The sequence below is a fragment of the Neofelis nebulosa genome, chromosome 8, assembly GCF_028018385.1.
Source record: "Neofelis nebulosa isolate mNeoNeb1 chromosome 8, mNeoNeb1.pri, whole genome shotgun sequence".
NCBI lineage: Eukaryota > Metazoa > Chordata > Mammalia > Carnivora > Felidae > Neofelis > Neofelis nebulosa.
Window position 1 is genome coordinate 111,779,146 of NC_080789.1, and position 14,808 is coordinate 111,793,953.

Below are 14,808 nucleotides of genomic sequence, written 5' to 3' on the forward strand. Positions count from 1 at the left end.
TTGATAATTACAATGTGTTTTAGTGTGTCTTTCTGTGTCCTGTAGTTTGGGACTTTCTGTGCTTCCTGGACCTGGATGTCTTTTTCCTTCTCTAGGTTAAGGAAGTTTTTAGCCGTTGTTTCTTCAAATAAGTTTCTGCCTCTTTCTTTCTTTCTTTCTTTCTTTCTTTCTTTCTTTCTTTCTTTCTTTCTTTCTTTCTTTCTTTCTTTCTTTCTTCTCTTTCTGGGACTCATATAATATGAATGTAGCATGTTTGATATTTTCCCACAGATCCTTGAATCTATTCTCATTTAAACTTTTTGTTATCTTTTTGAAGTTCTGTTTGTGTTTGGGTGATTTCCACTACCTTGACTTCCAGATCACAGGTCCATTTTTCCGTATTGTCTAACCTCCTTTTGATCCCATCTAGTGAATTTTTCAGAGCAGTTATTGTAGTCTTTAGCTCTGTGAAGTGTGTTTGGTATTTTCTTATATTTTTCTGTCTCTTTGTTGAAGTTCTCAGTCTGTTGATCTATTTTTCTTCTGACTTTAGCATTTTATGAACTTTTTCTCAGATAAATTACTTACCTCTGTTTCATTAAGGTTTTTGTCTTGGATTTTATCTTGTTCTTTCATCTAGAACATGCTTCTCTGTTTCCTCATTTTGCTTCATTCTCTGTATTTGTTTTTGTGTATTATGTAAAACAGTTATATCTCCCTGTGCTTGTGAATGACTCTGTATAGTAGATGAACCTTAACATTTAACCTTACCCTTGTTCTTGGTTATCTTTTGAGCTGTCTGTCCAATACTTTCAGTTCTGTGGAGTCCAGAAACCCAACCCTCCCACCCCACCCAAGTCTGGTGTGCAAGGGACATCCCCTGTGTGTACAACACATACCTGTTCAACTATGGCAGGGTCCAGGGGTAGAAGGCATGAGTCTGCTCATCTGCCGTGCCTAGATGTGCTGGCCAGTGGGGAGGGGGTGTTGCTCTCCCACAGCTATTAGTTAGTTAGAGTGAGGTACAAAAATGGCACCTGCCAATACTGGCATTAGCAATGTAGAAGTAGTTTATAAAAATGGTATCCACTAGTATTCTGTCCCTAGAGAGAATACCAGCAGACTTCTGTCCCTCTGGTAGATACTTTAAGTTTAACAAGTAAAGTTCCTTCACCTGTGGTCTAGACTTTTTTCAAACTCCTGTTTTGTGACCTGGGTCCTACATGTGAGCCCTTTAATCGGGAAATCTTTGTTCTTGATAGCCCTGTGGTTCTCCTTAATGTAATTCCTGTGGCTTTCAAAGCCAGATTTTGGGGGTTCCTCACTCTGCTTTAGACGCTGAGGGTTGTGGTACCTAGCATGGAACACAAATCCCTTGCTCCTCAGGAAGAAGCTGTGTGTGTGTGTGTGTGTGTGTGTGTGTGTGTGTGTGTGTTTGTCCTGATTTATGTATATATGTTTTTATTTGTATTTTGTGTTTTGAGTTTTTTCCCAATTGTGGGTCACTGTGTTGGGGGTTTTGGAAGAGTATGTCTCTGTGTGGTCTTTTTGTCCTTTCTTGTGGAGTAGCTCTTCAGCTGGTTCTGAGGTCCTTTTCTGAGAGAACTCTTCCATGTGTAGCTGTACATGTGTGGTATCTGTGGAAGAAGGTGAGTTCGGGATCTTCCTATGCTGTCTTCTTGAACCGCTTCCTGCCCTCCCATTTAAATGAGACAACCAGTATTTCAATTATAAACATGCCATTTTCTGTAATTTATTACACATTTCCTCCCTCAATGTGAAAGGATATTAGGATAAAATAAATAGATGAAAAGCCTAGAGCAAAAGGAAAACAAGATAGATAAGTAAATGTAGTATAGATTAATTCAATGGAAGCAATTTCACAAAATCCACTGGTTACCATGGTGTTTAGAGATACAGAACACATTCAAGTAGACAAGTATCCCTTTGCAGAACTAAAAGTTGTTTTATAGCTGAGTCATTTTTAACATTTTTTAAATGCTTATTTTTTTATTTGAGAGAGAGAGAGAGAGAGAGAGAGAGAGAGAGAGAGAGAGAGAGAGGTGGAGGAGGGGCAGAGAGAGAGAGAGAGAGAGAGAGAGAGAGAGAGAAAGACACAGAATCTTAAGCAGGGTCCAGGCTATGAGCTGTCAGCACAGAGCTTGATGTGATGCTCGAACTTATGAGCTGTGAGATGATGACCTGAGCCAAAGTCAGCTGCTTAACCAACTGCACCCCCCAGACGCCCCCAGCTGAGTCATTTTTAATCTCGGTTGATTTGGCATTTAACGAAGACTGTCTTGTACAACTTTCTTATATAAGGGACAAAGAGATTAAGAAAATCAGATTTTACAATTGTAAACTCTTTTTAGACATTACCAGTTTTCATATTGGGAAACAACAAAGAACAAAGAAATATTTGTTCTTTTCTCAGTACTTACGTTGCTTTTTTAAGCTTACTCATTGACTTGATAGTAATGGTTCTTCAGAGTTAGGTTTTCATTGGGAGAGAAAATGCAGGCAGGCTGCTCAAAATCATAGAAATCAATCTTGAGGAGGCAAAGACACCCATGGTCCTTGTTCTCTGAAATGCTTACACTTAGATTCTTCTCATTCAATCAGAAGCCTTCCCAAGGTTTTACTGTGTGATAATTCCTGCGTTAGGTGCTAGGACACAAAGATGAACAGGACATAGTCTTTCTCTAGGGATCTGCAACCAAGATGGAGTGATGGCCCCAAATCACACAATTGTAATTATGTGATAAATGTTGATATATGATAGGTACTCCATGAATTGATAGAGGAGGAATTGTCTGAATTAGGTAACTGAAGCTGGCTTGTTGCAGAAGATGATTTCAAATGTGATGACAGCTTATAAAGGAAGCTACATCAGCTCCATGGTGGCTGAAAGGGCAAATTAAGCGATGTAGTATAGCAGAAAGGAAGAAATTAAGTGGAACTTGTGAAGAAATTACACATGTATCTAGTGGGAATAAAAGAATACATATTCATGGGATGTAAGTTGAAATTTCCAAGAATAACTTCACTTGTACAAAATTCCAGTCTTATTTGGGTCTTCTCAATTTTGAAGATACAGCTAATTGAAGAACACTTACTGAATACTTCTTTTTGTAAAAGTGACCCATATCTGTCAGTATTGCCTTCTGATTTAGATTTCAAAGCCAAAAAGTCTAAGAAATAATGCAGGATGTGAATTATATATCATAAAGAGAAAACACACAACGCAGGACATCTCAAGTAAAAATATAATTCAGGAAAACAGGAAAAAAATGTGAAGTCAATGTTAGAGAAATTTTTGTAGCCACTTAAGTATTATTATGGCCTGAGGCATAATGAAGTTTTTGAATAAGGATCTTGCTGGGCCTACTATTTTCTAGAGCAAAACTGGAAGGTGTTTTTTGATTGGAGGCATCAGTGACACTTGGCATATGGCTTCTTATCCCCTAACCACTGCCTCAGTACCTAGATAGGGACACAAATAGATGCATGGAAATGACAGTTTTATCTTCCCCTTGATTCTGTTTTTCTTTTTTCTTTAAAATTTATTTTTTTAATTCCAGTTTACAGTTTAATATTAGTTTTAGGTATATAATATAGTGATTCAGTACTTCCATACATCACCTGGTACTCATCACAAGTGCACTCCTAAATCCACATCACCTATTTAACCCATTCCCCACCCACCTTCTTTCTGGTAACCATCAGTTTTTTCTCTATAGTTAAGAGTCTGTTTCTTGGCTTGTCTGTCTTTCTTTCTTTCTTTCTTTCTTTCTTTCTTTCTTTCTTTCTTTCTTTCTTTCTTCTTCTTCTTCTTCTTCTTCTTCTTCTCTCTTTGCTCATTTGTTTCTTAAATTACACATATGAGTGAAATCACATGGTGTTTGTCTTTCTGTGACTTATTTTGCTTAGAATAATACCCTCTGTCTCCATCCATATCATTACAAATGGCAAGATTTGATCCTTTTTTATGGCTAAGTAACATTTTCATTGTACATATAAACCACATCTTCTTTATGCATTCATCAGTCAGTGGACACTTAGGCTGTTTCCATTATTTGGCTATTGTAGATAATGCTGCTACAACTATTGGATGCATGTATCCTTTAGATTTCATATTTTTTTTATTCCTTGGATAAATACTAAGAAGTACAATTGCTGGATAGTAGGGTAGTTCTATTTTTAACTTTCTGAGGAACCTCCATATTGTTTTCCAGAGTGACTGCACCAGTTTGCATTTCCACCAACAGTGCAAGAAGGTTCTCCTTTCTCCACATGCTTGCCAACACCTGTTGTTTCTTGTGTCATTGATTTTAGCTGTTCTGACAGGTGTGAGGTGATACCTCTTTGTAGTTTTGATTTGTATTTCCCTGATGATGAGCGATGTTGAGCATCTTTTCATGTGTCTGTTGGCCATCTGCATGTGTTCTTTGGAAAAATATCTATGCATGTCTTCTGACCTTTTTAATTGGATTATTCATATTTTGAGGGTTGAATTTGATCAGTTCTTTATAGATTTTGGATACTAAACCTATATCGTATGTCATTTGCAAATATCTTTTCCCAGTCCGTAGTTTGCCTCTGAGTTTTGTTGATTGTTTCCTTCCCTGTTATACTGTTTTACTTTAGTCATCATCTTGTACATTATTCAAAAATAAAATAAACTGATTCCCATCCAGAGCTCTTTTACACAGTTTCATTACCTTGAAATCAATTTTAACTTCACACATATAATTTGATTTCCTCCTGATTTAAAAGTCAAACATAACTTTCTTATTTAAATCACACATGCTACTATTTTCACGAAGGTTATGCCAAATAATTGTCATTTCCTTTGGCAGAAAACTGTGTTTTATATATTTTATATTCCTAGGTCTTAACCCATAGGTATTACTCAGTAATGCTTACACAGTAAAAGTGTGTATGAACCTGTGACTATCCATATTAGCTATGGCATTGCTACAGTAGGTATAGAGAAATATCCTGGCTTGATAGTTGTTAATGAGCTTTTCTGAGGCTGATAATGCTAGGTATTTAAGAAGCAAGATAAAAAAATTATATACTGTAGAAGTTGGGTTTATGAAATTATAAGATTTAAATTTGGTTTCAAGGGAGTTAAAATTCCAACTGAAAAATGTGTATATTAAAAAATCCATGCTACATTTTCAAAAGAACTATATGCACAAGCCATAGGGATTTAGCAGAAGTATGGAAATATTGAATGCTGTCGTCAACCTTCAGTGAAACAATGGAGCTTGCTAGGTTCTTTGAAGAAAATATAGGAGTTATTCTAGTGACATTCTGGAAAGATATTCTTTCCCAAGGAGAGAATATATGAAAGGAAGATGCTACATACACATGTGCACGATTTGGTAAGAACTAACGAGTAAAGGATTTGAAACAGAATGTATTATAAGATAGCACTGGAGGGATTGTTTGAAAGCACTTTATGAGTGACCTATGAGACTTCATTCACTAAAAATAATGGAGACATTGTTAAAAGTTTTTAAGAAATAGGATTGTATTTAAAAAAAAAAATTATTCTTTTACTTGGACTCTACAGTCTAACTTAGAGTGGAAATTCTACAACATTTCCCTTGTGGAAACAAGTGTGGCAAAGCATATTGTTTTTGATAAAATGCAGTCTGTTTTTCTGGGTCTTTTCTGTAATGGACATTTCCCATTTATATACATTCTTGGTTATTATTAAGCCAGTGGTCTTTGGAGTGTTCTATCACAGTACCTTTTCTTTTGCAAATAGTAGTTATATGGTTGTAGCTTGTTTTGTCAAGGAAGTTGTTGGATTCTCCCCCGGCCCCCCATGCCTTTTTTTTTTTTTTTTTTTTTTTTTTTTAAAGATCTGGTATCTACCAGGCAGTGTTCTTGTTTCTAGGTGGAGGGAAGATCAAGGCTTGGCAAAACCTTTACAGGGTCAGATATTCAATGTTTTTGCATTGTGGGTCACCTGAGTTTCCACTGCAAGCATTCGATTCTGTCATTGTAGCATGAAAGCAACCATAGGCAATGTATAACTAAATGAGTGTGGCTATGTTCCATTAAAGCTGCATTTACAAAAACAGGTGGCAGGCTTAGTCTTAATGTTGGCTTGTGGGCCATAATTTGATAAAAATGCCCGCCATCATGGAGTTTCTCTTTCTTTTTCTTTTTCTTTTTCTTTTTCTTTTTCTTTTTCTTTTTCTTTTTCTTTTTCTTTTTCTTTTTCTTTTTCTTTTTCTTTTTCTTTTTCTTCTTTTTCTTTTTCTTTTTCTTTTTCTTTTTCTTTTTCTTTTTCTTTTTCTTTTTCTTTCTCTTTCTCTTTCTCTTTCTCTTTCTCTTTCTTTCTTTCTTTTTCTTTCTTTTTCTTTCTTTCTTTCTTTCTTTCTTTCTTTCTTTCTTTCTTTCTTTCTTTCTTTCTTTCTTGTTCTTTCTTTCTTTCTATCTTTCTTTAAGTTTATTTATTTTGAGAGAGAGAGAGAGAGAGAGAGAGAGAGAACATGTGCGAGTGCACTCACAGAAGCGGGATAGGGGCAGAGAGAGAGGGAGAGAGAGAATCTGAAGCAGGCTCAGTGCTGTCAGCTCAGACCCTGATGTGGGGCCTCAAACTCATGATACTTGAACTGAAACCAAGAGTCAGACTTTTATCCTACTGAGCCACCCAGGTGCCCCATGATGGAGTTTCGATTCTAATATTTTTCATATCTAAAATTCCTTCTCCTCTGTTTCCTATTCATAATATTTGGAGAGGGAGACAAGAGCCCAAAATTTCATTGCCACTTACTGGTAGATAAGAAAGTCTTTCTATTGTAACTCTATGTTATTAACTACCAACACATACCTCTAATTCTCAGGAATTCCCAGAAGGCAGCAAATTTAAAAAAACAAACTCATTTAACATCTTCCAATTAGTAATAAGTACTCACAGGACTCTTCTTCGTTTATTTGATTGTCAATCCTGAGACTTAAAGGAAAAATCTAGTTTTGGAAAAGCAGCCCTTCCTTGGTAAGACAGGGAGGGAAGGAGGAAGAGTATGTGTGTCTGTGTGTGTGTGTGTCTCTGTATGTTTCTAGCTTTCTGCAAATGGCTCCTGCTGGCATTGCCTTATTAATCACTCACTTTTTATAGATGAATTTTTTTCAACCATTTATCTTCAATTTAATATTTACAGTATCAGCTGAAGGGTCTATACTATCCTTTCAATTACTGCATTAAAGTTTTTCTTCATGACTTTTTCCCCTGGACTTTTTGCTTTATAATACATCAAAAACAAGAAGTTTGTTTCTTTTTCAGAATTTCTGGTTAGAAATGCTGTGTTACCTTTCTGTCAATCAGTGACTAACTTGACCACATGTTATCTTTATGTTTTTGGCAGAGGAGTTGTTCGGAACTGTTCAACTTTTAAGGCCAGAGATACTGGGACAGAATTCAGCTCTGTCTTTTAGCAAGGGAGCAAGTTAGCTTTGTTTAGCGTCAGTCTTTACATCTGAGGGATGGACACTCCAGTGACTTTGTATGGCTTTAATAGGAAAATATATGCAAATTACACCATATATGTAAAGTATATTTAGCAGAGTACTTGGCAGTGACAGCTAATAAAAATGATATTTTATCTTCCTTTGATCTTCCTGTCATGTGCGTTAGAATTTCCTCCATATTGCTGATTATTCTGTTTGTTTAGATAGGTGCTGATTAGTGTATGAAATAGTAGAAAATGATCATTTTTTTCTTCTGTTTTGAATCCAAGATGAGAATTACTGCTGTCATATATTCAAGATTTGCAAAACAGTTGACCCTTGAGCAACACAGGTTTGAACTGTGCAGGTCCATTTATGCATGGATTTGTTTCCCCTATAAGTACAGTGCAGTATGTAAATGTTTTTGTCTTTCTTATGATTTTCTTGTTAACATTCTCTTTTCTCTAGCTTACTTTAAGAATATAGTATACAATACATATAACATGCAAAATATGTGCTAATTGACTTACGTTATCAGCAAGGCTTTGGTCAGTAGTAGGCTATTAGTAGTTACGCGTTTGGAAAGTCAAATTTATGTGCAAATTTTTTACTGTGCTGCGGATCAGCACCCCTAACTCCACGTTGTTCATAGGTCAACTGTACATACTAGTTTAGTTCATTGGGTGTATATATGTTAATGAAGAAATAGAGCCAATTTGAATTTCATGGAACCTAGTTCAGGTCAGGAAAGCTTTATGCGAGGTGTGTGTATTTCAGATCATTGTAGAATTTTGAAATTATCACTTTTCAAAGGAGAAATATGCTCTTGAACTTTGAGTATTCAATTTTCATTACTTCTGAGAAAACAATGTAACTTCATGAACTGAATCTGTAGCTTTTATCTGAAAGTTTTTAATTGTGCTTTCTTAGCTGTAGGCTTATTTGTTCTAATAAAGGATTACAATAATACCTTTGTTTTAGGTAGAAAAGTATAGTTTACATTTCAATAAATCTTGCTTCTTTAAATGTAGAAGTGTGATGCTTGTCATTTCTGCCCTAAGCTGAAAGACTTCTCTATTTTTATTTACCTATTAAAGATTTAAAAAGCAAAGATTTTTTTTTTTTTAACTTGGAACTTTTCTGAACTTTCTTCTGTTTGTATCTGCTATGAAGATGGCTGTGGTTCTCAGGGCTCAAATGTAGATAATTTCTGGCCCCTCATGTTTAGTGTTCAGTGAGCTGAGAGGGTCTTATTGATGGAATCCCATTTTGCATACTCCCACTCTGCCTTCACTATGGTTGTGGTGTTTATACTGTGTCAGCTTTTGTTAAGATGAATTATGATCATGTCCATACAACTGGGTGGCAGTTGTGGGAGTTTACATTATCAAAGCAAAACTCAGACTTGCTTAGCCAATTTAGATGTCAATAAAACCTTTGTTACTTATTTTCAGTTTTATCATTGGTTGTAATTTATACTTAGAATTGAAAATGTTAACATGTATGACTGAGTTTGTTTTAATTAAGTGCATAATTAGGCTAATGAACCTTGTGAAAATGTAGTGGTGCAATCCTTAATATAATCTAAGCAGTTAAATTTCTAATTATACATCCCAAATCATGCTGCATTTCAATGGCTTTGCTTTCTTACTCTTCTTTGCCCCCCCTTTATGGTAAGAAACATTGCTCAAGAGCCATGAGGATAGGCTTAAAGAAATAGTTGTGTATTTGCATATTTTTATTGGAGGGAAGTTATTCAGTAGTGAGTTTCGTACATAGTGGACATAGTGTTTTTTCCCCCAAATTAAAAAAAATATATATATAGGAAACAGTGGAAAAGGGGGTAGGCCTGGAGATGTTTCAGATTTATCAGGAAAAAAAAAATCTATGTGCTCAGAAAGTGTATGTGCCAAGTAGGGTTTACATTAGATTTGCACACGAGGTGCAGGAGTCTCTGCTTCTGTCCCCCTAAACCCTACAGACACTCCTTCATAAGTCTGCCTGCCACATTAATCCACCCACCATGTCTCTTCTTCTGTGTCTGTCAGCACAACCCACCTAGGCAATTCTGCTCCTGGGCTGATCCCTCCAAGTAGAGCTCACCTGGCTGCCTCTCTTCCCTCTTCTTCATATATAAATGTATGTTGTTTTTTTTTTTTTTTTTCTTGTGCAAGGTGACTTCTGGAAAATGGTTGTCCCCAATAAGGAATTCTGGTACTGACTTCCTAGAAGAAGAACTATTCTCTGTCCTAGCACACTGACATACCAAAATGTTTGGAATTTCGTTAGCTTCGAGTATTTTCTCTAAAAAGTGTTAAAGGAACCACAACACCATAGGCAGTCAGTTCTTCATCACTTCAGAACAAATACTGGCTGCTGGTTGAATTTGCAAAATATATACCTAACATGTGTTTTTAATTATACAGTTTGAGATGGCTTTAAATTGAAAGTGGGAGGTATGGAAATCTCCGTGCTTGCTCTCATGTGTTTCAGGAACATGAAAGTGTTATCACTTACCCATGATTTCCCTTCAGAGGGTACTTTTCATTCTCAGTCTTGCTGTTATGGTATCAGTTCAATTTTCTTGTGAAGTTTTTTTTTTTTTTTTTTTTTTGATAGTTCATTCCCATTCCTTTTGTAATCATTTTCACCTAGTGAAGCAAATGAGATAATTTTGCAGATTGTACCACTTTACTTTTAAATTAATCCATTCTTTTGGAGAGAATGATTCTAATAGTGTGGTCAAGTACTTAGAAATCAGCAGGCTACTAACTTCTCCTTAATTCAGTCTGTTCCATTGATTCCCTGATCACTTGCTGTGTTACTCAGGGTGAAATTCATCCTCTCCCCCCACCACGCCCCCGCCCTCATCAGTATCCTAATCCTGAGTGCCCAGAAAAAGGATTCTGAGATTTTTGTGGCTATTTTAATAACTGGATTGTAAAAGCCTCTTTTAATAAACTTCTGTTTATATTCCATGTAAATGTGATGGTGTATTTATTTATGATTTATAACATTTTCTACTGTATATTAGGATTACTGATGAATTAGGCTGTATATGCGGACTTAGAAAGACAAGCCATTCAATAAATGAAGCATGTCATGCTTTTTTACTTTGAATTATTATTCTAGAGTGATTCCCGGCTGGGGGCGGGGGAAGTAGATTATAAAAGAAAAATGATTATTTAGATGAATACAAATCCATAGACCTATTGTGAAAAATAGTGATGCCACTTGTAGAATTAAATTACAGATTTCCAAGTTGTGTTATTTTAAACTGTCATAAATACTGAAAGGATCTATCTGGGGTAAATTTGTAAATTTAAACAAATCATCAATAATAGTTAACTACTGAACAATTTTCATTAAACATAATCTGTCTATATATGTGTATAGATATATTTCTTTAAAAATATGTGGGCTATTTAGAATATATAACATATTTCAGGGTACATAAGGACCTAATAATTATTAGTCACTTTTGATTGCAGGAGTATTGTAACCATATTGAAAAATCATTCATGATTTCACCGATTAAAAACTAATTAACTAACTGGAGTGACGCTTGGTAGGGCATACTCTTACTGCACACTGAATGCATGCACTGTGGAATAGCTTTCTTGGTCTATAGAGAGATTTAGCAACAGGTGTGGCACCACATATCTGGTTATGTTATGATTGGCTGTGGTGGCTGAGTCATCTTTTCCTTCAAGCTGTCCTTTTACATGGTTGCTTTGATGGTAAAGTGGCCAAAATGTTTTCTACTTCTCATACTATCAATAACTGATTTAATTTGATTTCTCAAATTATTTTCTCTCATTCAATAGAATGATAGATACATCTTAATAATAATAATAATGTATTGTCATAGAATACCTCAATCAATTGCATGGAACGCCTTAGTCAATTGCACGTAGAAACACACTAAGACAATAGGGAAGTATGGGGAGACAGATCATGGGCATGATGACATTTTAACATAACCTAATTATTGGTGGAATATTGTGGAATCTCTTCCTTCCATATAGGACTCAGACAGTTAAGTGCTTGTACGGCTATGTCAGTGTACTTTGTTCTCACCTTTGAGCCGAGAGAATTTTTGTATTTGTTTAATTCCAGTATATGGTAGTAAGTAACCAAAAATTACCTGTGTAATAATGTTTTTATCAGTCACTAAGATTTTTTTAGACTCTTACACTAGTAGGTACTGATCATCAAATGTTAAAATTACAAAAGGCAATTTAAATATTATCTCTTCTGGGGTTACCTGGGTGGCTTAGTCAGTTAAGCATCCTACTCTGGTTCGTGAGTTCGAGCCTCCCATCAGGCTCTGTGCTGACAGCTCAGAGCCTGGAGCCTGCTTCAGATTCGAAGTGCCTCCCTCTCTCACTGCCTCTCTCCTGCTCATGCTCTGTCTCTTTCTCTCTTTCTTTCAGAAATAAATAAACATTAAAAAAATTAAGAAAAATACAATTTAAATATTATCTCCTCTGATTATTTTTGCATGTTAGTAGACTTGACCATAGTAAAACATGCTGTAATATACTTAATAATAAAAATTAAAATGAAGTTAAAGTATGATTCAATAAATATTCATGAAAAACAAGTTTAAGCTGCAAAGTAACAAGTGAAAAAGGACTTTTGTTTTTAAGTCAATTTATTTCAGTTCAATCATATATTTGGTGTAAATGACATTTTCGTGAAAAAAAAAAAGAATCTGAATCTAAATTTCCCTTTGTATTCTATTTTGCAAAAAGTTTGTTAGAAACATGAGACTTGTTTGTCTCAGCTCAACTCATTCAGTTTTCCTTCATTAATGAGCTTGCTACCAGCTAGGTGCTTGAGTGTGCCTTGCTGAATGAATCCCATCTTGTCTATCTTCCAGTAGCTTACAATGCACCAGTAAGGATAGATAGGGTATATATATAAGTAACAATTGTAGGGGAGAGAGATAAATGGCCACAGAACAAGCAACAATTACTGTAAACATTTAAAAGAGGAAGGTATCTATTTGGCTTTTTTCCTGGAAAGCTTGTGTAGGACACAGCAAAAAGATCTATATCTTCCAATAGAATATATTCCAATAGAATATATATAGGCTATTAAAAACTGTGGCGTCTTCAACTTTAATTTTGGCAGGATTCTAAATTCTAGTATCTCTATGGATATTATCTCTAAATATTAGGATTATGAAAGAAGACCCAAGCTTTGGACAGGCCAAAGATTCATAAAAATTTTAACATTATCATATATAATTTATGTGAACTATCAAGTCAGTCACAGCACCAGAAGTAGGTGAAGATTCATGTTCCTTGTACTCTGCCATATAATGTTTGCCTCTTGTCCCAGGGTATCTAGACTGTCCTTCCCATCAGTCAAGAAATTAGTGCTCTAGACCAAGTGACACTAATAATTTTTGCTTTTTTATCTCCCTATTGGTCTCCTTGGAGAACTTTTAAGTTCATTCAGGTTTTTCTTTCAACCTGCCATTTGAGCCCATGTTAAGAGGTGACTGATGTTATTTGCGCTGCCACTGGCTTTCTCCTATTTGTTTTCAAATGGAAATAGTGGCAACAAATTAGTTGCATTTGGGAGACCTACCAAGATTTTGAAATTCAGAATATTAGGAACTATCAGATTCAGATGCCAAGAACAGAAACTTTCCTATTTTTCTTCACAAATGCACAATGTGGTGAGGTTCACCTTTCTTCGTTACCTGCGCTTTCATAGAGAGATAGATGGGCTTTGCCATCCGCAGTGTACCGGCTGGCTTCAAACAGAAAACCGAAATAGCCAAAGCTATTCACAAATACACGCTCATCTATGTTCCACACTGCGATATCCACTGAACCATCAGGCGAGCTCTGTTTGAAGCATTTCTAAGCGTGGAGAGAAGTACACGGTTTGTTTCAGAAACATAATCCTGACAAGCCGGAAACAATTTCTTACGTTTATTGAAAGGATCCATTTCTACACATCATTTATACCGTTGTGCTTTTTGTGTTGGTGTTATTTTCAAATGTATTAATAACGATTTAATGCACTCCTTTATCAGGAAGTCTTTGTAAATATAGTACCAGCATTAAAGCAGTAGGGCATTGTGCATGGTAGAAATATTACATGTGTAATGATTTGCATTCTTAATGTTCCAGAACCCTGGGGTTATTAGTAAAACGATTGGAGAAAGGTGGTAAAGCTGAACAAGAAAACCTTTTTCATGAGAATGATTGCATTGTCAGGATTAATGATGGCGACCTTCGAAATAGAAGATTTGAACAGTAAGTGTATGCCGGCTGTTCTGTTCTTTCGTGCTTTCGGCATGAGACAGTGTAGCGCATTGAAACGCGTCTAGCCACGTCTGTGCCTCTGTCCTTATCCTGGAGAGAAGTATTTTCTGCCGTTATCTAGCTTTTAAAAATTTAATCAAACTCCAGGTAATTCCTACTATTAGACTATATTTCAAAATGCCCTCTGACTGATAGAGTGCTTCTTAAAATAATGTGGGTCCAATTTTGAATTCACAATTTTGCTACTTCCTCACCTTTTGGAAAATTTGCCAGTGTGCTAGTTTTTATTATCCTTTAACTCACATTTCCAACTTTGTTGCACATCATGACTCTGCGTATGGATAAGCGGAGAGAGCTCCTGTGAGCACAGTGTGGTCCACTCAGATTTTCTTTATCCTGATTCAAGTCCTTGTTCAATTAAAAAGATGACAGTTGTCCAGTTCTTATAAAAAACAAGGCAGGAGTGAGCAGAAATCATAAGGATGTGGTGTATGTTCTGAGTCGGGAACCAGTGAGAGTTGGAGCAGTTTCTCAGGTTGGTGACAGAACTGCACTGGGACCAAAACTTTTCATATTTTGAGTCACATCGGTGTTCTTGAGATCTTTGCATACACAGACTTGAATTAATTTTGCTGATAATGGATAGTTGCTCTCTATAGTTTTCTAAGTATATTTATAAGTATATTCATTTCTTCAAAAACTCAAGTCATCCCCTGTGATTTATTTTTTAAATGTATTGGATAACATCGTAGAGACAACATTGTATTTAATTTCTATTCCTATCGCAAGCATAACACCTCTGTTGTGCTTAAAATTTTTATTTAATGAGTTGTGATTGAGATTATAGTACTTTATCTGCAGTTGTAGACAGTTGTGTCATTTTTAGTTTGAGAATGAGAAATTTATATTTGGAGAAACAGCTCTTCTTTTATCAGAGCTTACAAACTTGATTGATAAATGGGATATTAGAATTTTGTTTTTCAGTTTCAACGAAGTCTATCAGTTCTTGTTGCTTAATTAGTGTACTTAATTAAGCTCATAATATCTCCTTGTCTGCCAGTCTCCTTTTGCT

At 35.6% G+C, this 14,808-nt stretch overlaps 1 protein-coding gene across 22 annotated transcripts in view; it reads left to right on the plus strand.

Moving 5' to 3' along the window:
- Nucleotides 1–14,808, plus strand: part of PARD3 (par-3 family cell polarity regulator) — a 668,338-nt gene that overhangs the window by 382,748 nt on the left and 270,782 nt on the right. For all 22 annotated transcript variants that reach the window (XM_058681495.1, XM_058681510.1, XM_058681501.1 and 19 more), the window contains one exon: nucleotides 13,602–13,727. In XM_058681495.1, coding sequence (XP_058537478.1) covers nucleotides 13,602–13,727 — 126 coding nt within the window. The remainder of the gene's footprint in view (nucleotides 1–13,601; nucleotides 13,728–14,808) is intronic.